Raw genomic sequence first — 27498 nt, forward strand, 5'->3', positions numbered from 1 at the left:
TAAGGTTTCCGGTCTATTTGGGTGGAGATTGCTCAGTCTTTAGTTGTGAATTTTGTGGTTTTTAGGAGAGAAGTTGAGCTCTAGTCCTTCTATTCCGCCATCTTCTATACATTAGTATTATTATTTTATATAGTTAGTGGTAGTCTAAGTTTATCCATAATGTTCCATTTCCTGTTTTTTGTTGTTGTTGTTGTTTGCTTTTTAGCACCACACCCATGGCATATGGAAGTTCCCAGGCTAGGGGTCAAACTGGAGGTACAGCTGCTGGCCTACACCACAGCCACAGCGACGTGGGATCTGAGCCGCATCTGCGACCTACACCATAGCTCCTCAGATCCCCGACTTGCTGAGCGAGGCCAGGGATCAAACCCGCATCCTCATGGATAGTAGTCGGATTCGTTTCCGCTGAGCCACGATGGGAACTCCTGTTCCATTTTCTTAGTTCAGAAATCCTCCTTGCATCTTAGACATTATGTCTTAGATAATTTTCCTTCTTCCTTAAATATATCCAGTAGAAATGCCTTTGAGTCTGTTCCTCCTTGAATGGGCCTGTTCACAATAACCTCCTGCAGTTTTTGTTAATCTAAGGGCTGTTGTTGCTGTTGACTCTGGTTCAAGGCAGCCCATGCCACTTTCTTACTTTAAACCCTCCCATGGCTTTTTACTACATTTTGAAAAACGTCAAACTCCTCAGCATGGCCTAAAACACCCAAACTGACCTGACCCCACATGGCTACTGTTTCCTGACACATGGGTTTCTACCACCCTGGCCTTTTCATGTTTCAAAAGTTTACTCAAAATTTTTAAATTTAATTTTTAAATTAAAGACTGTTACAGGCTGAATTGATGCCCCTTGAAATACTCTGCTGAAGCCCTAACCCCTAGGACTTCTGCCCTTCTGCTCAGGAAATATGCTTAGGTCAATAGCCCCTCGTCTCTCAGCCATCCGTAACTCAAAGGAGCAGGTCGGACAACACCTTGAGTTGGTGAGGGAGGCCACAGAGGTTCTGGTTAAGTCTCTCACCCCTTGTCCCTTGGGCTCTGTGCTCCCTTTCTTAATCTCAACTAGATTAATCCTTTGGGCATGCACCCTACTTCCTGCCAGCATCACCTGCTGGTGATTTCTTACAGCAGCAACAAGAAACTAATACAGCTGAGGAGGATAGCCCTGTTGGTTCTGGATTCATTCTCTGGTCTGCGAAATTGTCATTCTGGCTCAGACACGAGGAGGATGGGAGTTAGGGAAGAAAGGGGCGGGAGGGGCCTGAGAGCTGACCTGGCACTGTGCCCAAGGCCACTATGGCTACTTCTGCTCCCTCTTTTGACCCTTTCTGCTCCCTCATCAGAGCTGCCTTCCCTCCAGCCCTCAAGCTCCATGCTTGCTTTTGTCTCTTATCCAAACTTTTCTGGGAGGTGGAAAAGAAACAAATATGATTGCAGAAGTTTAAAGGACTCTGTGCAGTGCGGGGCCTGTGGGGAAGAAAGAGGGAGATTTATGGAAGGGACAAAAGCTCGGACCAGCAAGAGACACCTGTGGCCCTCAGACCCCGAGGGCTCCCTGGCTCCTGTTGCTTCTTACTGATTTCAGGAGATGTCTCCAAGCTGCCTCTGGGATCCTGCTTTTCAAGGAGGGCCTGTATTTGCAATGCACAGGTGCCGATCCACCCAAACTGCTCCATGAAGGAATGGCTGTGACAGCTGACATTTACTGAGAATTTATTATGGGATGGGCCTGTGGAGCCAAGAGCTCTGCGGTGTGGGCTGAGTCAACGCTCACCAGGTCCACATGTGGGAGGTGATAATCGCCCTCTGGTGAGGACGAGGGAAGCCAAGGCTCAGGACACTTAGCTGTCCACCAAGGTCACAGGGGGCAGGCGGCCAAGGGGCCAGGCTTTTATCACGCTGAGCAGCCCTGGAAGCCTGGGGTGCAAGGATCCCCCGTGACGGGCCCGAGTTTCAATAAAATGATTTTTGATTTGAAAGAAAAAGAATCATGTTTCATTTTCCCCCTAAACATTTTTGTTTTCTCGGCAGGGCCCTTGGGCAAAGTAAAGGCCTATCCACGCTCAGAGGTCTGGGGTCCCCTGGCTGCAGGGAGGAGTTGGGGGACAGGGAGGTGCTCAGGCCTGGCCCTTCTGACCACACACAGCTGGGGTCTGCGAAGGCTCGCTTCAGCCTTGATGAGCAGGAGTCTATTCTTCTTCAGAAGGAAAAGGGGTCTGAGTCCACCTCTTGGTGTTTAAGGACCCTATAGTCCAACACTTAGGGATTGTGGGGAGTGCTTCACTTAGCAGCACTTGGTGGGAAAAGATGAAGAAGAAAAAGAGACCCCTTGAGACTGGAAAACAGCCACCAATTACAGGTTTTTCTTTCATGTGTCATCTCAGAGACACATGTACTTTATAAACATATCTCATTTAATCCTCACAATGACTCTCTTCGGTGCCTACATCATCCCCACTTTACAGGTAAGTAAAACATGATGCAGGGTCACATGGCTCGGAGGACAGAGCTGGGAGTCTAGCCAGCCATGTCCGATGCCACAGCCCAGGACCTCAACTACCATCGATGCATCACAGCTTAGTAAAGTCCCATTTCGAGGCAACAGGAATTGAGGGGTGATGAAGAGACAGACAGACGCATCTGGGAAGTGAGCATCCCTCCACTGCTCCCTCCAGCGCTTCCAGCCTCCTCTCCCAATCACAACACCAGACAACTGACAGGCACCACAGAAAAACCAGAGGGAGAACAACACACTTCCTTTGCTGTTGGGCTGGGCTCCCTTGGGTCCTTGTATCTGTTATTTATAACCTGATGTGGGGACAAAAAGGCGGAGCTGCCTCTGGAGACTGTGTGGCACACATGCTCTAAGTTCCGGCATCCCCTCAGCCTGTGGCTCTGCGTCTGGGCACAGGTGCCAGCCCAGCCTGCATCCCCATGGCTCTCTCTGGCCTCTTAGAAGCAAAGCCTTGTCTGAGTGTAGGCTTCCCTGAGCTCCTCTTTCACACAGACACCACGAAGCATGGTGTTCTTACCCAGCTGAGCCGTCAGGCCGGAGAAAGGGCATGTTTCTACAGTGCCGGCCACATCGGCATCCGCACCCAGCCCAGATGTCATCACAGCTTCCTCATGACATGCAAAGGGGAGAGCGCATGGATGGTCATCCACCAGAGTCGGTGGGGACCCTGCCCTGCATGTGGACTCATGCGGATGAGCAGGTTTCCAAGGCAGTGACTGGCTGGCCACTTAGAAAGTGATTACCTAACATGCCTGTCCACCTCACTTCTTTGCTCATGCTTCTGCGACATGAGGGCCAACTTGCAACAAAGAATATGCTCAAGCAAGAGAGAGGCCCAAGGGCCCACGTCAGAATTGCCTATGAAATCTCATACACACACACATATACACACACACACGCATGTACACACGTACTCGCTCCCACTCCCGCCCAAACACACATGCGGCTGATGCCTGCGTGTTGGGATGGGCAGGGATGTTGAGAGCTGTCTAGGCCTCCTTATAGCCTGCCTGATAAGAGAAAAATAAACTCCTCTTTTATACTTTTTGTTTCTTTTACTAGTTGTGAGGCGTAGAAGAATTCGGATTGGAAAAGAAAGGTGCGTGTTGGTATATCTGATGAAAGTGACCTTTAGCCAATAAGTGGTTCATGTTTTTCTTATGGGCTGCACAGACAGGGCCTGTCTGGAAAGCAAGTGGCTTTTTTTTTTTTTCTCTTCAAGGTGGCATTTATGCCTTGAGCCTTTTCATTTGGCGGGTGCCAGGAAGCTGACAGAAAAGAATGTTAAACCAGTTATGAAACTACTCTCCTCCCATGACAAATACCAGGGGCAGGGGGAGCAGATGATTAATTAGAAAATACCCTTTAAGGACCTACTCCGTGCTGCGGACTGTGCTGGGCTCTGGGATCTGGGGCAACAGAACTCCCTGGCCTCCCAGGGATTAAGAGCCAGCTGGGAAGGTGAACGCTAGTCAATTGCGAATGTGATGTGCCACCAAGGAGTTGGGCTACCAGTGCCTGTGACAGGGGACCGCGTGTGGGGAAGGGTCTCAGAGAAGGCCTCCTGGGAAGGACATTTGCGACTTGAGGGAACAGGATGAGCTCGGTGAGGAGAGGGGAGAGCTTCCAGTGAGACAGGAACAGCACCGGGCAGGAAAGAGGCCAGAGTGGTGGGTACCCAGGAAGAAGGTGAGGGAAAGAGAAGTGAGAAGGAGCTGGAGAGGAATACGGAGGCCGCGCGTGCTGAGCCTCGTGGAAGCGGAAGTATTTTGTACTTTGTTCCAAGAAGCATGGGTACCCATTCGAGTGGGAAAAGCAGGGCGGCGACGTGCTCGTCACGTGGCTGCTGAGGGGGGAGGGGGTGGACTGTGGCACAGGAATGGAAACAGAGAGCCCAGTCAGGGCTGTCACAATGGTCCAAGCAAGAGGGGACGGGGACTTCAACTAGGGTAACAACTGTGGGCATGGGAACGAGAAGGCTTTAGAAAGTGCAAGAGGGAGAACTTGGGGATAAATTGGATGGGGTGGGTGGGGTAAGCACAGGGTAAGGGAGAGGAAGGAGTCCGGATGCCCCCAGGACAGTGATGTTATTTACTAGGACAGGGGCCCTGGTGGGGACAGGGAGGACAGGAGAGCCTGAGTCTGGAGTGGGGCAGTTTGGACACAAGTCCCTGGGGAGACATTCAAGAGGAGAGGCCAAGGAAGGAGGGCTCTAGCTGGAGACACATATTTGGAAGCATCCAGCAGCGGGGTGGAGATGGGGCTATGGGCGGGGGCACCTGCCAGGAAGAGCAGAGGGCCCAGGAAGAAGCCCTGCGTCCTGCGACTCCAGCAGAGCCGTTTCAGGCCTTGGGCTGAGAAGCAGTGGGCAGTCGAGGGGACAGGGGAAAAGCAGGAGAGTAAGGTTTTAGTCAAGCCAGGAAAGGAATGTCTTTCAGGAAAAAAGGGTTGGACAACTGTGCTGAATGCTGCTAAGTTATCTTTCTGAAAAAACCTGATCCATCACTTTCCTGATTACAAATCTCACTGCTGCCCCCCAAGAAAGAGTCTAAGCTCCTTATCATGGAACACCAGGCCTCACACACAAGACTGCCAATCTACCAGCCCAGACTGTGTCCCCTGATTCCCTGCCACCTGGGAAGTCTACGCTGTGGCTGCGCTGACCAGCCCTCTGCCTCTCCAGCTTTCTTTCCCCCACACTGTGGTTTATGTCTGGAGATCTGCCCCCCTTTCACCGCTTCAGTCCATGTGGTTCTGAGGTCACCACTCATCAGGCCAATGCTAATCAAGGGCTTCGCCCTCCCCTGACAGTGACCGGTCAGGGGAGGGGGAGGAAAAGTGTTTAAGCTGGTCCCATCAGGTGAATTTCCTAGAAATCCTGGGATCAAAGCTCATGTTCCAATCTGGTGGTTCAGGGTTTGCATGGACATGGCCCTGGGATGGCCAGCAGCATTTGGTGACCATGGGAGAATAGCTGATCTGAGAACGTGTCTAACACATGGAGGAGAGCAGAGCTGAGACAGGGACTCTGGCTCCCGCGATTGAGTCCTTGCTTTAAGCCAGCTTGGAAGCCAGAATGAACTTGGACTTCGGAAAGTGGGCAACAGTGAATGACCTTTGCTTTTCATTTTGCTTAGGGTCAGGTTTTCTGTCACGGGCAGCAGACTCCATGAGTCCTAACTCATACACGTGCTTCTCCTGTAATGGCGAGTATGCTTCCCTGCTTCTCCTCCTTGGAGCATCTAACTGCCTCTCAGGGCAGGCTTCTTGTCCGACTCCTGTGAGCATCATCCCCTCTCTGTCCTCCCTCAGAGCCTGGCATGATCATGTGTCCACCGTGGTTACACAGCGGCTTTCCCCCAAGCCTCAGTCCAGGGATCATGTCTCACTCACTTCCATATCCCTGATGCCTCACACATGATCTGGTGCTTCAGAGTCACCTATCAAATGTTTTTTGAGTGAATCTCTGAATGAATATGTGAATTATAAGCAGCGGCCCGATATCAACATATTGGAAGATACTGAAGGAAGGACAAATGTAGTTAGATGAATGCTCAAGCCAATGAAAGAGTAAGTGTATCATCTCCAGTACTGGCTAAGCACATCTTCAAAACGTCATTATTTTAATTATGAAAACGGCCTCTTGAAAATAAAAAATAAATAAAGCGTATCCCTTGCTCCCAGATGGAATAAACTCATTTAGCTATGTTACATCAGAATAACTTCACACAATCTGGTATTTGAAACTCATTAGGTCAGGTTGGCTGATTTTTCCATAAGTATTTTAAATGTTTATCACCTACAGAATTTCATCCCAAACCTGAATGGTCCTTGGCACCTAATGAGCAGGGTCCCTTGATCAGGTCCAGACCCAGCTTCAGTGCTATGCTGCATCATCATCAGATGTCTATGGAAGACATCCAGAGCAAGCCACGGTTACCAAGGTAACAGGTGCGGGAGAGGAAAGGATGGCAGTCATACACGGGAAGACGACCGTGTAAAGGAAACAAGGACCAGCCAGGAAACAACACAAAACTTCCCCAGTTAAGAACAGCCATTCGACATTCAGGTGCTGAAAACCAAGCTGTCCAAACATCTAATACGGGAATATACAGAAGCCCATTAATCCTGACCATCCATGGGCTTTTGATCCATCAACTGAAGCCTGGCTGAAACATTTTTTTAAGGGAGTGTTTTCCAAATTAAGATGGATTTAGCTTTGAAATGCACAGAAGAGACATTTCTAAACCCAAATATTATGAGACAGATGTTCCCTTTTGGTACTCAGCAACTCTATTTTGTGTGTATATATATATGTGTATGTGTGTATATATGTGTGTGTGTGTGTGTGTGTGTGTATATGTCTATACACATGTACACATATGGGTCAGAACTCAACCCACTGAAACATGCAGAAAGTGGAGCTCAGGGCAGCACATATCTCATGTACTGTTGTACCCAATTTGTGCTTTGGGTTTGAAACGCTTATTAAGGAAACCCTACAAAGACTATTTTCAGTGGAAAATTTCTAACGATCCAACTGCTCGATTACAAATTACAGCAGGCTGAGGGTTACTGCTTTGTTAATTTTGGTGGCAATTGGCACATTCAAAGATGTTTTATCTGCTTTTCCTCTTTGGAAAACTAGGATGGACCATGGGTCTTTGTTCCCTCTGTCACAGGTTAGTTGTTGGAACTGAAAGTATTCACGAAAGACCAGGACTCAGGATACAGGAAGCCCAGTGCAGAACCCAAAGGAGAGAAAAAAAAAAAAAAAAAAAAAAAAAGAAGCACAGAGAAGAGCTTGGCAAGATGCCATGCTGGTTGGTACCTTATCTGATTTTCCTCATCGTCCACCAGGAAGAACCAGCGAAACTTCACAACGAGGGGGCTGCAGTTGGTGATCGTGATGTAGCGGATCACCTCCGTATCGTTCAGGATGCAGCCAAAATCCAGCTCCATGGTCTCAAAGGTGAGGTTGGGGTAATTCACTTCTCCACGCAGGTACAGGCTGTCTACTTGAGGATGCTCCACATACTTGATGGCTAGGATTTCTTCTGCCACCCAGTTGTTCAAGTCGTTTTTGTAGGAAGGGTCAAATTTGACCAGCAGGTTTTTTTCTTCACCGATCTCCAATTTAATAGGCTACAAACAAGAAAATGGGGAATTACCAACCTCTGTACTAGGCATTTCCAACCTGATACACGAAAGAGGACAACCAAAGTTATTCATATTTATGTACACAGACATACATATACACACATAGATATGCACAGATAAGCAAGAGGCACACGTGTATCCATACTTGATCCATAATTGCATATCTACGTATATATAATTAAACAGCTAGTCTATCAATATTGATATCTGTTCATATCTATATACACAGACATAGACATACATACTTTTTAATGGTTGAAAATGAAAGCAAGAAAAATTTGGAGGGGAATTATTTGAAGGAAGAGATTTTGATCAGCATTATGAGGTTCTAAGGATTGAGGAGGTGTAAAAGGAAAATCTGCAATGAATAACTATTAAAAAATATTCTTAACTGAAAATAAATTAGATGGTAAAACGCTCTTCCTGGATAAGTGGGAAAAGTTCTTTGCTTAAGAAAAAATTTAAAAGGTTTTGGAAAGCTCTGGGGAAGGGGCTCTGTAGAGGGTGACCCAGAAAGGCACGGATTAGGTAATTTAATTTCTTTTTCTAACGTCTGCAATTCTAACTCTTAAGCACAGTGTTATTCACGTTCTGCTGTTTTCTATTCAACTTAAAATGACACTCCAGAGCTGTGCAAAGTTTGTTCAGTAGATTGTGTTTGTTCTTTTCTCTCTTTGACTCAAATCCCCATGTGTTCCTTGATGCCAAGGCCACAGAAACACTTTCCCAGAGAAAGCCTGGCTCTGAGTTGGCTTTTTTAGGAATCACTTAATTCCCACATTTAATCAGCTTGAAAGCCACCTTCTGGTTTTGCACAAAGTGCCCTGAAGCATTTGGGAGGAATACACACAGGAGCAAATCTGTTTACAGGGCATTTCCCTCTCCACTGAGTTTCAAGGTTCAGGTATTTAATTGTGCACTTCAGTGACATGATTAGATGGTTTCAGGTGATGAAGCCAATCACCCGATTCAAGAGTCAGAGAAAGGGTAATGACTCTTCAGTTGGCTAATCTCCTCTGAAAACCTCACCAGCCACTGGGCACAGGTGGCTGGGCACAATTAGGAACCCACTCTTATAGATCACGGCATCTGGAGCCCTAGGTATCATAATGCTTGGTGTTTAAACATCTTGGAAAATTGACTTAAACATTTTTTTTCCCCCCAGAGGAAGGATTTTGTTGCTTTGTGGAAATGATACGTATCCACAAAATTTTACTTCATATAAAAAAGCATGAAGAAGTTAGAAACTAAGATTTCACCAGGTATTATTTCTCAGAGTTCACTTCTGGTAAAACCTAAGTCCAGATATGAAAGATGGATAAATAAAATTTTATGAAAATGGAATTGGACTAATTTATTTTTAAAAAAATTCATCTTTGAATTAAAGAAAAACCTGAAAAGAATTTTCTTTTTTTTTTTTTGTCTTTTTGCTATTTCTTGGGCCGCTCCCGCGGCATATGGAGGTTCCCAGGCTAGGGGTCGAGTCGGAGCTGTAGCCACCGGCCTACGCCAGACCCACAGCAACGAGGGATCCGAGCCGTGTCTGCGACCTACACCACAGCTCACGGCAACGCCGGACCCTTAACCCACTGAGCAAGGGCAGGGACCGAACCCGCAACCTCATGGTTCCTAGTCGGATTCGTTAACCACTGCGCCACGACGGGAACTCCTGAAAAGAATTTTCTTATGCAGGTGATATTTACTGTAAGATCATGAACTCTGGGGCCGGACTGCTCGGGTTCAAAGCCTGGCTCTGTTAGTCACTAGCTCTGTGAACTTGGGCAAAGGTTGTTGGGCGTTCCTAGATCTCAGTCTCTCCGTCTGTAAAACAGGGGCAATAACAGCACCTAACTCTTTTAAGAGGATGAGATAATATATTTACCATGTATTCAGAGCAGTGCCTGACCCATAATGTATGGTATATAGATGCCAGTTATTCCTGTCATCCCTTTCTGATCAAGAGAAATGATCAGAAAGTGTGAGGTCCAAGGTTAGTCTAAGATTTTCCCTTAGTGAGTCTCTCTTTCCTGCTTAGATGTCATAGATTCCTCGGCCATCAGTAAGACTGGGAACTAAGATATGCCTCTCTGTTGAATAATTTATATCATTGTATGCCAGGGCAAGGTGTGGTCTTATTTTTTAAAAATCTTTTTTAAAAATTTCATTTTTATTTTTGAAAAGATTGAACAATAAGAAGTAGGTCACCTTTGTGCCCATCTCTCCTCCTGTAACCCAGGACAGCAATGCCCCTTCCCTGAGGTAACCAAGGTTACACAAGTATCTTATCTTTGTCTGAATATAAAGATAATGTATGACTATAGAATCACATTCATATATGCGTTTTTTATTTTTTACGCACGTGGTAGCATACTATGGCCCTTTTTCCATACTTTGCTTTTTCTACAGGGGATAACTCATCAGTGCACATGGAGCTGCCTCACTCACCACTCCCCCCCCTTTTTTTTTTTGCTTTTTATGGCCACACTCGCGGCATATGGAAATTCCCAGGCTAGGGGTCGAACTGGAGCTGCAGCTGCTGACCTACTCCACAGCCACAGCAACATAGGGTCTGAGTGGTGTCTGTGACCTATACCACAGCTCATGGCAACACCAGATCCTTAACCCACTGAGCGAGGGCAGGGATTGAACCTGCGTCCTCATGGATCCTAGTCAGGTTCTATACCACTGGGCCACGACAGGAACTCCCTCACTCCCTCTTTTTAATAGCTGAATTTACCCCATCATAGAAGTCTGTGTCATTTATTTAGCCAATCTCCTATTGATGGATACTGGCTCCCAGTCTTTTGCTCTTGTAGTCAATGTTTCAATGAATATCTTTGTATATATCTTTGTCATCTTGCATATTGTGTCTACATCTATAGGACACTCCTAGGAGTGGAATGTCTACGTCAAAGGGGATGGGCATTGCAAAAGCGGAAAGCCACTGCCATACTGCCTTCCAGGGTACACCTCCCTGACACCACAAGGGAAACATCGGTTTCCACGTGCTCTCCCTAACACAAGGCATTCCCCAATTTTTGTTCTTTGCCAATCTGATAGGAAAAAAATGTTTTTTCATATTAATTTATATTTGCATTTCCTCTAACGTGAGTAAAGTTGAGCATATTTTCATATATTTAAGAGATGTTCTTCTTTTTGTAAAATCTCTGTTCATTTCCTTTGCCTATTTTTTTTTTTTTTTTGCTTTTTCCACACCCATAGCCTATGGAAGTTCCCAGGCCAGGGGTTGACTCAGAGCTACAGCTGCTGGCCTACATCACAGACACAGAAATGGGGGATCCAAGCCGTGTTTGTGACCTACACCACAGCTCACAGCAATGCTGGATCCCCGACTAACTGAGCGAGGCCAGGGATCAAACCTGCGTCTTCACGGATACTAGTCAGATTCGTTTCCACTGAGCCACAGTGAGAACTCCCTTTTGCCTATTTTTCTATTGCTTGTTGGTATTTTCCTTGCTGATGTGGAAAAGCTATTTTTAAAATTATATTTTATATGCTTTTTATTTAAATTATTCTTGCAAGTCATAAAAAAGGTCAAACTGTACGACAAGAGTTACTGCAAGATACTGTAGTTCCTGACCCAGCCTGCATCCCAACCATTGCAAGGCCGCCATTTCTCAATTCTTGCAGCAGGGTGGGTCTACAGAACAATTTTTGGCAAAGAGGGGAATGATCAGGCAGTGCACATAACTCAGAGACCAGGGATTATCCTGGGGTATCAACACTGACACAGAAAATGCCAAATTTCCCAGAACATTTTTATGGGCTTCTTTGGGGCAGAGCATTTATCCTTCTGTCTTCGAATAAAAGCTAACTGTCCACGTCTTCTGAGCGGGGTCGGCCGGGACAGCTTTCTGGCACACATGGAATATCTGCTGTCAGCGCTCTGCTCACAAGCTTGTCCCTAAGCCCAGGCTACCTGGACTGAACGATTCCCACTTCCTTGCAGCCTCACTGGAGAATGTTCTAGGCCTCAGGTTTTTGTGCCTTTGTCCACCCACTCCTTCCTCATTCTAGCCTCTAAAGTTTGTTTTAATCTTTCATTATGTGGTTATACGCGTCCTCTTCCCCTTTTATTTGATTGTTCTCAGTGTTTTTCTTTTTGAACATTTCTATGTTTTTCTTATTAATACTTCAGGAAGGACAAGAGTGGGTCTATCCTACCCCCAGACAGAGAGTTGCTCACGTCTGAGTTTTCATTTTCTCATCTCATCTCCTTTGACTTCCTCTGCTCTGTGAGTTCATGCTTCCTTTTCTCTTGGAACACGTGCATCTGGGCCTTGAACCCTTTTTAAAGCCATCTCTGTAATTTCTTGGAGGCTGAAGGGAACACGCGGTTTGTACTCTGGGTTTTCTTCCTTGCACAGGTTCCCACGCAGTCGGTTTTCATCTGCTTATGAGCATCTCCTTTTACTTCTCTGTTCAAAGATCTTAGCTGTTCCCCCCCACACACCCCAAATCGTGCTTGAATATAACCCACTCAAGAATCAGTGAGGCAGAGCAGGGGAGGGTAGCGGTGCAGGACTGCTCTGTCTGCTGCCCCCCACAAATATCTGTCTCCCCGAGTGTGGCTACAGCAAATGTCCTTAAGACACAGGCTCCCTCTTCTGAGACCTTGGAATTGCTGCAGCTGCCGGCCTGCCCTTCCTGCTCTATACCACTCTCTGTGAGCTGTCCCTGTAGACTGGGGCCCAAACACCATGGGGTGTGAGTCTGGTCTCTCTTTCAATCCTCCTTTACCTCCACTCTGCATGGCCCCTTGCCCCAGGGCCCAGCCATTCTGGTGTCTTCCCGCCCAGGCAGGGATTGCGAGGATAATCTTGTAGGGATGTTCAGAGAACAGGGGGTCCTGCCCTAGACGCTGGCCAGGTGAGCTCCCAGCCTCCTCCCTCAGCCCAGGTCAGCTTTCCCAGTATCTGGAGATGGGCTGGGCTGGTTTAGAGTCGGCACTTTGAGGACCGAGGTTTGGTCAGATTGGAGGGGGACTAGAAGATCTTTATTGTCCTTGGAGGCAAGTCACTGTTTGCTAAAGATCAGCTTTGTTATGACGGGCAGGGAGGCAAGGGTCATAAAAAATGCACAGGAAGTTCTCACAGCGTTAATAACAGCTTTCCTACCCACTGATGCTGGAAGTTACTTATGACTCACTTTCGATGTCTGTGCTATTTTTTCCTTTTTATTTCCTGGATTCTTTATATCTTTCTGGGCTGCAATCAGGCAGCGTAACAATACTACTCCCTCCTCCTGTCACACATACAGAGTTGGGGATCCTCTGTCCAGTTACCTTAGGCGTTCTGGGCAGCAAGGATCTATCGGTCTCGCAGATCCAAAAGGGTCCTCCTGTCGAGAGCAACAGGTTCACGGGCAGGGTGGAGATGTTCTTCAGGACCAAGGGCTGGTAAGCGGGTTCCAGGAGAGTGTTAGGTTTCTACAAAAAAAGAGAAAAAAGAGGAAACAAACCAACATGTGGTAAACACAGTAAGCCTTTAGCAACCAAAGCCTGATATTCATCTTTAATAGCAGCACTGGCATTCTATTTATATCTATAGATTACAGATTTATATTCTAGCTATTTACTTATCTAGCTATAGATAATATACATATCTCTCTATGTTATAAGGATCACTTCTCAGTAGTTGATAATATGTTCCAAATGGTTTGTCTACATTTCAACAAGGGATTGATATGGAGATTTTCTATCTATCTAGATGGATATCGATATAGATTATCTACCACTGAGAAGTGATCCCACTTAAGCTGGAAAGTACAGATTTGATTTTCTTACTTTCTGGTTGCCTGATATATATATAATAAAAAAGCCTATACGAGCCATGCCTCTGTACAGAACTATTACTATAGAGGTTTCCAAAGTGTCCTAAAACGTGATAAATTATGGAAGAGCCCATGTACCATCACAATGAATAGAAGATTTTGCTCTATGCAACACTTTTTCATGCTTAAAATACCCAATGCGCAAATATACCTATCCTGCTCGTAACTATTTCTTGTAAAATTTTCCTGGTAACACTGGAATAGTTGATTTGGAAATATCTTTTCACTCTGCTAGAGAGATCAGAGTTCACATTTCAATTCGAAAAGGCATCAGCAAAGGATCTTGAGCTGGACATTTCTGGTCAGACTGGAGTTTTCTCAATCTGATGTTGGGGTCCACATTATCTCCTCTGTGCCCTGGAAAGGAGGTCCTTTAATAGCAGTAGGAGGTGACTGGCAGCCTGAGTCTCTGGCCTCCAAAGACATGCTCCCCTGCATTTCCCGGCTTTTCTAACAGCTCTAGCCTACTTTCCCCCGGCTTCTCTGTTTCGATTTGCTCCCCCCTACCCACCCCCCCCGTTCCAATTTCAGTTAAATCCTCCTGATTCCACATGGCACTTTGTCTCTGTCTCTGCTTCTTTGTCCAGCATAGCCTTTCTTCCAGTGCGGTTCCTGGAGGCCCTGGCTCTGAGTGAGCTTGGGGGCCCAGTGTCCATCATGTCTTAGTTCAGGCTGCTATAACGAATACCACAGACTGGGTGGTTTAAACAACAGCCACTTATATCTCATAGTTCTGGAGGCTGGGGAGTCCAGGATCACGGGGGCAGCATATCTGGTATCTGGTGAGAGCCCACTTCCTGACTTGTAGGCGGCTGTCTTTGCACTGGGTCCGCACATGGCCGAGACAGATCATCTTTCTTGTCTCTTCTGACAAGGGCGCTAATCCTATTCATGAGGGCTCCACCTCCATGACCTCGTCATCTCCTCAAGCCCCACCTCCAACATCCTCGTATAAGGAATTAGGGCTTTATTATATTAATTTTGCAGGAACACAAATATTCAGTCCGTAAAGTTGGCTTGAGCCTCCTGCCACCAGCCCCCTGTGCACTCTCAAAGTTCTTTCAGAGGTTCGGTCTGGCATGTGCCACGAGTTACAGCCACTGCTTCCTCCCCTCTAACATGGCAATAGAGGTACTGGGTCCATCTTACCCTTTCAGATTGCAAACTACAGTTTGGGGAGGGATGGAGCAGCACTGCTGACCTTCCCCCAGGCTGCTGTGTCACCGCAGGTAGCTCTGAAGTGAGGAAGCCACACTTGGTTGGTTTTGGCGAGAGGCCATGTCGAGGTTAGTGATGAGAAGGAGACAATGCACAGAAAACTGGTTCTATTTTAAAATGACCCCTTCTCTCCAGCTTGTTTGTCTTGCCAAATATCAGGAGGCAGGATATACTGCTGGACTTCATGAAGCAAAGTGACTGGCTAGTTTCAATTGACCTTTTCAATTCCACAGAGATGTGGTTTCCTCTCTGTGGCTTATGGATGGGACGACAGGTATACAGTAGATCAAATGTGAGCAAACGGTTATCGAAAAATTCTTCCCATAGTCAGGGCTGGTATCATTATAGTCTAATGTACGAAATCAGATACACTGTCTTGAGCTGAAAACAAGGAGACAGAAGGGATAATTGGGTGTTACGTAATTAAAGCTGAATACCAAGACCCAGCAGGTCTCTTGGAAATGCTGGGTAACAAAACTTGCGTTTCTTCACTGTCCCTGATAGGGATCAAATGTGAGCAGGAAATGAACAGTGAAAAATACAGTAGTAAGACAGATTTCAAACTTGTGATGGTTGGGAGGAAGGAGAGAAGGGCAAAAATAAACAGGGTACTGTGACTCAATTTCTTTCCTAATTTAAGATGTCACTATCATACTCGAAATATTTGCTATTTTATTCTAGTGATTAAATCCAAACAATAGACATTTAAGCCAGAATATGCTTAAAAAAAAAAAAAAAACAACTAGGCTTAAGGATATAAAGAGAAGAGGAGGAACAGTACCCACACATTTTTATGAGGGTTTATGGGCTTCAGAGAAAATCTAATAAGAAAATACGCTGCATATTTAACATGGACTGTAATGTCTTGCACAGAATAGCTATTAAATAAATCTTCACTGAATTTTCTCTGAATAGCTACATTTAGAGGAAATATGATGCCACCAAACTTGGCACAGCAGTCGCCAATAAATATCTTTTCTGGTTACTCAAAATGGGAAGAATTTAAAACAGCTATGAAAGCTTAACAACTGTAGCAAGAATTCTTGTAGTAGTTTCTTTTTATATGTCTCATGGAGATTGTCACAGTTAGTCTGGCATCCTGTAACCAAAACCCTCATCCTACTGCTTCAATGTCTCCATTCCCCACTAGTCTGTGAAGCTACGGCTTCTGCTGTGTCTTTACTGCCTAATACGCTGAAGCTGCTCCAAGATTATTTGCTGATTTGGATAGAATTTGTACATCTTAATTCCCATACTGACCTATAATTTCCTTTATCCATCTCCCAACAGAGTACCTTATCCACGGTGGCTGTGGAAGAGATATTTATTTAATATGACTAGTGTGGAAATTGTTCATATTAATTGCTCGCATGTTTCATGTGAACATTATGGAAAGCACTACTGGAAAAACAGTCCTGAACGTTCTCCTGCAAGCCTCCAGGAGTGAAAAGAACCCTGGTTGGTTCCCCTATGACCAATCAGGCACTGCGACACCCGCTCCTTTTGTAGAGATAACACCGTGGGAGCTTCCTTAGTGCTTGGTCTTCCCCGTTGGCTGTGAGGTTCATCAGGGAGGGACTGTTCTCATGGTTGTACCTCTTATGAACCAACAGAGTGCCTGGCACAAGGTAGGGCTGAATAAACACCCACTCAGCAGCCAGTGGGACTGTTTCAGTGAATATATCTGACCACGTCATTCCCCTCCCTGAAGCCGTCCACCTAGAACAAAACCCAAAGTTTAGAACCTGCAGGCCAGTCCTGCCATGTCTGGCCCCTGCACACTTCTCTAGATGGACCTCATGTCATTCTTGGCATGGTCCCTGCCTAAGGTGGCCTTTCAGTTCTTTACGCCGACCAAGCTCTTGCCTGGTTCAGGCCATTTCTACGTCTGTTCTCTCTGACAACAATTCACTCCCCCTCCCTCGTCACCAGAGTCACTTCTATTTGTCTTTCAAGTCCCAACTCCAGGCACTTGCTCGAGGAAGCTGTCTATGAACACACGTGCAAGTAGGGTCACGTCTCCTGATAGATGCTCCCATTCTACCTTATACCTCTTATTCACAGCACTGCAATGAACTTTAATAGTCTGTTTACAGTTTGGAACCTCAACCAGCCTCCTCGCTTTGACTCTGTCAGATCATCAGCACACATGGGGTCCTTGACTCATCCCTGTTTCGAACATAACTAATTCTCTGCTGGAAGCCTGGAAGCTGGGCGGAGGTCCAGCCCTGCTGTGGTATCCTTCCCTCCTCTTCACCATCCCGACACCTGCCTGGAACAGCAGTCACCCCATCTCTTCCCTTTTCTGAGCCTCCCTGCCTTATCGCTCATACTTAGTGGCATATAAAGTCATGAACAGTTAGAGGTATATACATTAAAGAATGTGAATCGAATAGTTCAAGTGATTATTCTCAAGCAGTGTTGGGCGATCCACAAGATAGCTGAACTTGTGTCTCAGTTTCCTCATGGGAAAGATACAGACCCTTCTACACAGACTGTCCAGAGGGACAACTGGGAAAGTGTATGGAAGGAGCACGGCTCAACGATGCCCAGCACCTACCAATCGATAAGTGGCAGATACTCTTACTGGTTATCGTAATTCTTAATCGTTCTTCTCCAACCACTGCTATACGGTGATGTTTATTTTACCAAGTTAGCGTAAAATGGTGGATCAAAATGCGTTTTCAGTGCACAGGAAGACCCCGTCTCATGGAAGGAGGATTTCCACGGCAACTCACATTTCAAAGGCATCTAAGTTTAGATTCAGAACTTTTCTTTTTTTTTTTTGTCTTGTTGTTGTTGTTGTTGCTATTTCTTGGGCCGCTCCCGCAGCATATGGAGGTGCCCAGGCTAGGGGTCGAATCGGAGCTGTAACCACCGGCCTACGCCAGAGCCACAGCAACGCGGGATCCGAGCCGCGTCTGCAACCTACACCACAGCTCACGGCAACGCCGGATCGTTAACCCACTGAGCGAGGGCAGGGACCGAACCCGCAACCTCATGGTTCCTATTCGGATTCGTTAACCACTGCGCCACAACGGGAACTCCTAGATTCAGAACTTTGAGATGAATGCGTACTGGTCTCTGAAGCTTAAAAAACATTGGCTGGGTATCAGCTCCCCATTAATTTTGCTTTCTGAACAAAAGGAACCCCAGCCGGAGCGCCCGGCCCTCCCCGGCACAGCGCCGCTGACCTTCTCCAGTTGGTACAGGAGCTGCTTGGGGGACGGCTGGATGAGCGGAGCCACGAACTCACAGGTGACGGTCACGGTCATCACCAGGCTCCGCCCCCTCTGGGTCCCGATGGTGGAGTGGCACACCAGCTTCTCTTGGACGACCTGCGGACGAGATATACCAGCATTTGTGACAGTCAGCAAACTGATTCGCAGTCGCCTGCCTGGGGACACCAGAGAAGAGCACAGTCTTGGGAGCAGTGCATGTCGGGGACAGGTCTCTGTCACACAAGTAAAGTCTGATGGGTTAGACAAGTCCAGGACGGATCCTGTGTCGACTTCTGGCTGGTGCTGAGGGCACAGTCAGTTTCATGTGTACAGACGATCCATTATGCATCAGGACTAAGGACTGGCTGTGCAAAACAGGGATGGGCAACACAGATAAAAAATCCTTCAAGGGCTTAGAGTTCACTGGTAGTTACCTGTTCTTATCAAGCTAGTTGGAAACTGGCTGGAAGAGTTTTGCTTTTCACATTTGAATATTTAAAAACCATGTAGGGTAAGTAATATTTCTTTGGACCCAAGAGGCATAAATTCTCATAAAGAAGAAAGGACCCAAAGTTAATTTATATTGTGAATGGCCTGTACGGAAGAGAGTTCAGGTTTCAGATGTTAATTAATTCAAGTCTATTCTCAGTTGTGTAGCAGAACGTGGATGAACAGTCAGGAAAGCTTTCAGCAAAGCTAAAATTGAATTTAGAACCTGGAAGTTCAGCTTGGGTGTGTTTAAAAATACAGCCAGCTCTTGATAACAACACTGAAAACAGGCTCCTTCAACAAGCAGTGTCCGGAGATGAGGGGCTGCACTCTAGGCATCTCTGCCCCTTTGGTGCCTAGCATGGTGTTTGTCATGTGCTACTTCCTCCACGGAAGCTGGCTGAGACCTGAGTAACAGACAGAGCACGTAATACACTTCATAATGGAAGATAACCTTTTTAAAAAATTGAGGATGTGTTTTCTCCGAAAATGCTCTACGAAGAAACAATGCGAGTGAAACAAAGTGCCCCCTGTGACCCTAGAGGAACGAAGATATGCACCAGCTTTCCCATCTTGTCAGATGGGAGACAAATTCTTACTGTTTCCTATTTCAAGGGCAGAAAGTATAGCATTACCTCCTAATTTAGGGAACATTAGCAAGAGCTCAGGTAAGCACTGGTTCTCATTCACACAGTCTGTCTTTGTGAAGAGGCTTGTGCGTGATTACAGAAGACTTCCTTTTAGGTTTTTGATGGAATTCCATGAGGGTATGAGAATAAACAGACACATGGTTTGGATCTGCCTAAATGTTTTAAGCAGAATGGTGGTAATGTAAATAGGAACAAAATATCAGAGCTGCTGAAGATAATAAGCACGGCTCTTCTATCAATACATAGAAAGACGATGATCATAAATGTGATACGTGTCGTGTCAGGCTGAGAGAGAAGGAACCAAGGTTATCCCGATGCCTGGATGGGAGAGGCAGCGACAGTATCTATAAATATATCTTTTTGTGAATAAATATTACATGAATACTGATGTGTTAACAGGAGGCTGAGCTTTGGCTGAATGCTGCATGTCCCTCTACCACAGACTTGCTGGCTTTGTTGACTCTGGGGAGGAGAACCTGCTTTACATGGTATTTTAAGATGGGGTTCATGGTAGCTGTGGAAACAACACTCAGCAGAGCTGAACCTTGAAAGCAGTGGGTGCTGCCATGGTAACTCAGTGCTATTGGCAATCCCTGAGAAACCACATCCTTTCTTCAGATCAAGGTCCAGGGACTCCGGAGAAATAGAGCAAAGGTTTATTTAGGAGAAAAAGAGCTTCCAAACGTGCTGTCCTCTTACCCCAGGGCTAGCAGAATAGCCTTCAAGTATGACATCGATGGTCTGGCCTGGGCACAGCTCCATCCTGATGGGGTGGAGCTGAAACACGGGGCTCTGAGGAGTCCTGGATGCCTGGGAGCACTGGGGATGGCTTTTTGAAGGTCCCTTCCTGGCCAGGCCCTTCTTGCTCTGCCTTTCCTGGGGACAGAAATTTTCATTCATCCAGAACAACTGTTGGACCCGACGTCCTTTGTTGGTCAGCTTGAAGCGGTAATAATAGGTGTCCAGGCTGGAAAAGACGAGGCAGGGATTGAGAGGACTTAACTTCTGTTTATCACGACACCCTTGGGACTTAGCCCTCTGGAAGTAGTTAAAAAGTGAACAACCAAACAGACCTTTTCTTGGTGTTGTTTTATTTCTAAATATAGGAAGGCTAAAGGGTGATGCCCCTAGGAGCTATCACAGTCATGAAGCAAGGTCCACCTACTCATGGGGTCATTAGATTTGAGTCAAGGCCTTGAGTTTGGCCCCTGCATTGCCATCACCGGGGCACGGGAAGGGGCCGTGGGGAAGCAGCCTCACCCATCCCCAGTCTTTCTCAGCAGGTTAAACTGCCACAGCACACATGGACACCGTTCATGGGAAAACCACTTCAGTTTATGGGAGATGGTTCCAGGGAGTGAAAGCAAAATCCCTACTGGAGGAGAAGCACGTTTCCCATTGTGTTGAGTAAATATCTAGTGACTAGTGAAATGTCTCGTGATGGACTCAAGGGGAAGGGAACGTCAAAGAGAAACAACACTATCCTCTAGGCCTCACTAAAGGTCAAGACGACTGTAATGGATCAGAACACCAGCTGGATTGGTCATTTTTCTCAGACTAACATACTTTAAAGATGCTACTATTCTTCCTTCCTCCCTCCCTCCTTTCCTTCCTTCTTCTATTCCACAAATATTTTTAAGGACTTCTGTACTTTCTGGCTCTTTGCTAGACAATGAGATTTCTTAAGGCATTGGAGGTGGTTTTATATATAATTTTTTTTTTTTTTACTGATATATAAGCTCACTTTAAAAATGTTCTTTTTCTTTTCAGGGAAAAAACACATCTCAGGACAGTTTTTATTTATTTATTTATTTTGGGGCTTTGAGTTTTCATCCCACCTGCCCCTCCTTTGAAAAGATAGCATCTTCAATAAGCAAGTTGAAGCTTGGTTAAAAAATAAGGAGAATTTGCCAGTTGTCAGGTACAGTCATTTACTCTGTAGTTTGACTTCACAACTAAGGGTAGGTTTCAGGGGGAAACAATAAATAATACCTGCTATTTTATAAATTAGGCAGGGTCTCTCACTTATTCATAGTATATCTTTTAATCATCATAGCTACCCAATAATCATAATTATATTTACTTCCATTTTATTGATTTAGTCCCATTTTATTGAAGAAACAGAAGCTCTGAATATTTAAGGGAGTTGTCCAAAAATATGCCATGAGAAGGGATGGCATATGGGTATTCATTTAGACTTTGAGGCTGAAAAGGTTGGCAAACTTTTCTTATCAAGGATTGAGTAATGAATATGTTAGACCTTTTGGGCTACATGTGCTGTCACCATGACTCAACTCTCCATTGTAGCGTGAAAGAAGCCACAGGAAATACATGCACATGAATGGGCATGGCTGTGTTCCAATAGCACTTCATTTATAGAAATAGGCAGTTTTTCCCACTCCTGCTTTTTATGATTCTTTTGGAGATTGCTGGCATCATGATTTTCCGTCAAGAAGAAGAGTGATAAGGTTTAGGCAGAGTGAAAATTGGCAGCTAAAGGCTACAGGTTGTTTCTATATTCATAGAGAACTATCAGCTAACCCTCCAATTCCAGGCAAGTGTCAGGATATCCTTTGGGGCTATTTGACACTATAGATTAAGGAGAACATGCAATTCAGTCTGGCTTGCAGTATATTGTTTTCTATAACTATATTTGAATGTGCTTAACAAAAAACTTGAGAACAGAGGCATGGTATGCAATGATGAAATGCCCTAGCTTACAGTCAATGCGTGGGAGGAGAGGAGAATTTTTTTTTTTTTGCTTCTTTCTAGGGCTGCATCCATGACATATGGAAGATCTCAGGCTAGGGATCAAATCAGAGCTATAGCCACTGGCCTACACCACAGACACAGCAACAGCAACATGGGATCTGAACCATGTCTACAACCTACACTGCAGCTCACGGCAGCACTGGATCCTTAACACACAGAGTGGGGTTAGGGATAAACCTGTATCCTCATGGATACTAGTTGGGTTTGTTACCACCTGATAAGATATATTATAATACATTTTTACCTTCCTGGTTATACCCTACTTAGGTTACCACTAAGATGCATCTGTATTTTCTGTATTCATGGAAAAGAATAATTAGTGTATTGGAACCAAAGAAGAGAAATCATGGTTGAGATTCTAAATTTGTCAAAGAAAAGCCACTATAAGTTCTAGAGAAGAAGGCCGTCCTTATAAGTTATCCCTTCTCTAGTGTAGAGGGATACAGCTTGAAAAAAGTAACCAAGATATGACCAGGACATGTCTTACGGTGCCTGATGTACCCATCTGGAGGGGGAAGGGCTTGGGAGGCTGGGTCTGTCTACCTAAAAATAATTTTCCAAAGTAGAGGTGGTGCTCAGCTTATGCAACGTATCTGATACGTATAAAAATTGGTCCATGATATTTCCTTACCTAAAATGTGCTCCCAAATTGAGTTCTGGAGCAAAGGGCTTATCTGTAACAATCGTGGAGCCAATTCCTGAAGCCTGGACAGGAATCTGGTAGGTGTTGCTATTTTCAATGTCCAAAATGACTGTGTCTTTGAAGGTCAGTATGTCGTTCAGGTTGGCGGTCAGTGTCAGCTCAACATCACTTTCCGGGGGAACCTTGCCTTCCTTGGGTTCAATCGTCCAATGGGATTTTTTGTGTGCCTGAAACACAAAACCACAAGTTAACAGTGAAGATATTCTTGGCTTTTCATTCTGCACATGTCAAAGCCCTCTATACTTCAAATGGATGGCACTGTAGAACTCAACATCAGAGACAAACATTATTTATTTGAATCAAAGCAGCTGGGTGTTTGTTGGCTTTTCCTTTTTTTTTTCTTCCAAAAAGCAATATGATTCTGAAGAGCAAACCTCTAATTCTACCTTTGAATGCTCTGTGAAAATTCTTTACATCTCTTTCTCAAGATGACAGCTCAGTTCTCTAACAAGCTTATAGTAATTATCAGCTCTAACCTCCAAATTCTGAGATACCAACAGAAGGTACAAGATCCCCCCTGGAATTTGGAATTTTTAAAAGAAATGGTTTTTCAAGGGCAAAGTTTCTATAATGCTAAAGTAGGGATGAACAGCTTTCATTAATAAACACAATAGAGGAAGTCATCCTGATTTCTACCATTTCATAATAATCAGAATCTCATTCGCTAGAATTCCAGAGTTATTTTGAAGTGTGTTATAGGACTAAATTATAGACTTGGAAGTGACCCTTACCAATCCATTCCCTTTAACTGCTTAGATCCTCATAGCTAACCCTCAGGAAAAGGAGGAAACCCTAAGGTCTTTAGCCAAACAATATCTCTCAATGAAAGCTACTCTGATCATCACTTTTTAAATTGTAAACCTTCCCCCAACTACTCCTGATCTCCTTTACCCTGTTCTATTTTTTCCCCTTTTTTAACACGGTGCAGCAATGACTTATCATGCTTCTGTCCCCTGCACTACAGTATAATCTCTCTGTAGAAGGGATTGTTGTCTTTTTGTTACTGTTGTTCACTGATCTATCCCCAGTATCTATTACTGTGCCTAGTACATAGTAAATGCTTAATAAATATTTGTTAGATGAATTCAAATTCTTTTAATCAAATCCTTTGATGTTAGAGAATTCTTATCTAAAAGTAAGTAACTTAGGTAAAAAATGAGTTTTAACAAGCTAAATTGCTATTTCTTCTTTACATTAAGTATATATATATATATATTTTTTTTTTTCTTTACTACCTTCCATACACTGGTACTTGGTCTACTTCCTTGGAGCTAAATAGAATAAACTGAATCACCCTCTTTTGCTTAACAGCCCTTTAAATCCTGAATCCAGCTTTAGAAGAAAGCTTTAGAATCCAGCTTTCCACATGGCACAATCAGGCTCCAAAGTTAAAAATTTGGTTAAAGTGTCAAATAATAAAAAATGACAACGCTATAACTAATTTAATCTAAAAATATAAATTTTGTTTTCTTTGTTGTAATCTATTTTATCAGGCTGTTTTTAAGATTTTTTTCTCCTTGAATTTGATTGATTATAATGCAGGTTCACTACAGTGTGTCTAATTATAGCTTATTTGTATATCCTGTTTGTAATTTGCTATTCTTCTAGAATCCATGGTTTTATATCTTTTATTTCTGAAGAATGCTCAACCATCATGTGTTTAAATATTTTTTTCTGCCTCATTCTTTCTCTTTTCCTTGTATTACTCTATTATATATGGGTATGACTTTACTAGTGTAGCCTCTTCTTATCTCAGTCTTCGTTTGCATTTTCCAGTCTTTTACTCTCATGATTTCTTTGGAGCTAGTTTCCAGTTCACTAATTCTTTCTTCATCTGTGTGCTAATTCACTGTTAAATACATCTATTATGCTATTAACTTCATTGTTTTGTTTCTTTTTGAATTCAGGTTTTATTATTTATGTTTCTTTTTAGACTTTTTCGGCCTATTGAGATACTTTAAAATCCTGATTATGACATTTGGACTTTTAGCTATTTTTCTTAGTCATTCTTAGTCATCTGCAAATTTGGTAAGCAAACGGTTTTTAGGACTTTTCAAGTAAATACAGCAAATACACATTCAATTTTTCTAAGGTCCGCGCGCATGTTGTGGGAGACATAAAAATATTCAAAGTACATTCTGTGTCCCCAAGAAGCTGACAGTAATGACATTCAGAGAGATCAACTTGTAAACAACAAAATGCAAGTCAGGAGGAGGCTGGGGTGAACGTACCTCAGGGAAATCTAAAGAACAAGATGCTTTCCTAGAGCAGAAGATATTGAAACTCTTAGACTGTATGACAACTTGCACCATATACATTTTCTTTTCTGCCTAAATGTGAAATTGGGCTTAATTATCAGGTAGTGTGATCCCTTACTATATTATGCTATTGGTTTATAAAATTCAGGTTTTTTTCTACACTAATTTCATTTATAAACAATTATCTCAAAATTAAGGCAAAGCATCATATCCCTATTTTGATTGCTGTGTCATTTAAATCAATTGAACAGTCCTGTTTTACTTTGGGGAAGAAATTCCTAAGAAATATTTATAAGGATTGATAATCATAGAAAAATTTAGTGATGACTAAGAATACATTGGGAAAAGGCTGGAAAGAGAAGAGGTATAGTGATCATTTAGAAACTTCCAGGACAATAACAGAGAGGCAAAACCGAACCCGCCACTTCAGAGAAGAAGAGTTTGATTATTCCCTCATGTCTTGTCCTTAGCTCCTCATACTCTTCTGAGTAAGGAAGCTCAGAATAAGCCCTCTAAAGATAAGCACATAGAAGAAAATAACTGAAAAACAAATGTAAAATACACTCTGGGGGATGGATTTGAGAGGGCATTCCAGTCTATTTCATTTCTATGGTGTGCTTTTTCCAGCAAGAGCAAAGAAAGAAACGTAAAAACACATGTAAGCTCTATGAGGGCTGAGGTACAATGCAAAGCTACAGGTCAGAAACGTCCTGACAAGCATATACCAACTTTGGAATAGAATTGATGACAGCTGTAAACAAGACTGTAGGTTGCAATTTGCAGGCAAGAGTTAGAGATTTCAACCAGGCTGACTGTCACAGGAGGGCAGTGCCTTGGATTGTCACCTAAATCCAGGTCTGGTCCCAGTGCAGATTCAGACACTGGATTTGGTCAGTGAGCCCTGAATGGTCACTCTCTTGGGGAAAGGCTCATAAGTACTTGAACAAGGAGAATCTAATATTTAAACCTAAAAGCCAATTTCCCAATTAACAAGTGAGGAAAATCCTATTCCACAGACCAATGCTAATTACATTTCCTCTTGGTTTGAAAATCTACATGGAACCAGAAATCAACTGCTTTTAAAATTTTAAATAAATTAAATAAACAAATAAGAACGGTTCTCAAGATGATAAACTGTTTTTAAAGAGGATGCAGATGAGTGATGATGAGGAAATTTTAATTTTGGTATTAATGGAAATTATAGCTTTAAGTCAAGAATCCTATTATTATTCATTATCTTTTATGCGACATGTCTAGAGACATAGACAGAAAAGAAAATAAGCATTAAATACTACACTAGATAAACCAGGGCTGAGATGGGATATTTGCATGCTAATTATCTTTATTTAGAGGACACTTGCTGAAGGAAATGTTGATGCTTGTAAGACTCAAACTGTTTTTCCAAAATTTCTCTCAAACTTTTCTACTCATAGTAAATTAGCTCTAGTGGAGTACTAAAATATTGAGAAAACAGTAAGCAAAGTCTGTCTTTCCAGAACGTTAGCCTGTATTTGTGTCTAATTTTATTTTAAAATATTAGCAACAAAAAGATAATGATCCTCATACATTTAATTTGGGGGATTATAGCTCAATTAGTGTTGGTAAGAGAAACTGCAAAGGTAGAATGTCACTATATTCTGCTCATGCCTAGGTTCAAATAAATAATTACTTGGCATCTTCCTAACTTATCCACTACTTTAAAAAACAGTGATAGTCCAGTCACGGCTGCAGGCTTCTTCTGGCACGCATGTCAAAACTCTTACAGCCTCAGCCCATTACCCAGTTCCAAAGCCGCTGTCACGTTTGTAGGCATTGTTACAGTGGTACCCTACTCTCAGCACCGCTATCTATCTTAGTCAGCTGCGGCTACTGTAACAAAGTTCCATCCACTGACTGGGTGGCTGATAAATGGTAAAAATTTACTTCTTAACTTCAGAGGCCGTAAGTCCGAGATTAGGGTGCCAGCATGGTTGCGTTCAGGTGAGGGCCCTCTTCCAGACTGGAGACTGATGACTCACAAGGGCAGAGAGCAGAGCAGAGGAGGCGAGCTCTCTTCTGACCCTTATGAGGGCACGAATCCCATCATGAGGACTCTACCCTTAGGATCTCATCCAACCCTAAGCACCTCCCAAGGCCCTGCGTCCTGATACCATGACATTGGAGGGTAAGGTTTCAACCTATGATTTTTGGAGGAATATGAACCCTCAGTCCATGACACTCTGCCCCAGGGTCCCCAAATTCATGCCTTTCTCACATGCAAAATATACCGATTTCATCTAAACAGCCCCCAAAGCAAATAACTTGTTTGGCTTCACAGGTTCACAGCTGGAGAAGAATTTTACCTCAGGATGGATGGACCCTCAGTCTCACTCATACCTGACTTAAGTGACATTTAGAGGAGACTCTGGACTTTAGAGGCGATCCTGGAACAAGGTAAGACTTGGGGGGGTGGGCACTGTCGGGATGAAATGAATGGATTTTGCATGTGAGAAGAACATCAGTTTGGAAGAGCCGGGATGGAATGTTATGGACTGAATGGTTGTGTGTCCCTCAAATTCATGTTGAAACCTTACCCTCAATGTACTGGTCAGGAGGTGGGACCTTTGAGAGGTGATCAGGATTTGGAGAGGTCATGAGGTGGAGCTCTCATGAATGG

At 44.2% G+C, this 27498-nt stretch overlaps 1 protein-coding gene across 1 annotated transcript in view; it reads right to left on the reverse strand.

The window, feature by feature from the left end:
• Positions 1-27498, reverse strand: part of HYDIN (HYDIN axonemal central pair apparatus protein) — a 367185-nt gene that overhangs the window by 140467 nt on the left and 199220 nt on the right. The window contains exons 19-23 of the mRNA XM_047789543.1: positions 22513-22751; positions 19809-20076; positions 17944-18087; positions 12984-13127; positions 7350-7663 (exon numbers count right to left, since the gene is read on the reverse strand). Coding sequence (XP_047645499.1) covers positions 7350-7663; positions 12984-13127; positions 17944-18087; positions 19809-20076; positions 22513-22751 — 1109 coding nt within the window. The remainder of the gene's footprint in view (positions 1-7349; positions 7664-12983; positions 13128-17943; positions 18088-19808; positions 20077-22512; positions 22752-27498) is intronic.

The sequence above is a fragment of the Phacochoerus africanus genome, chromosome 8 (genome assembly GCF_016906955.1).
Source record: "Phacochoerus africanus isolate WHEZ1 chromosome 8, ROS_Pafr_v1, whole genome shotgun sequence".
NCBI classification, from domain to species: domain Eukaryota; kingdom Metazoa; phylum Chordata; class Mammalia; order Artiodactyla; family Suidae; genus Phacochoerus; species Phacochoerus africanus.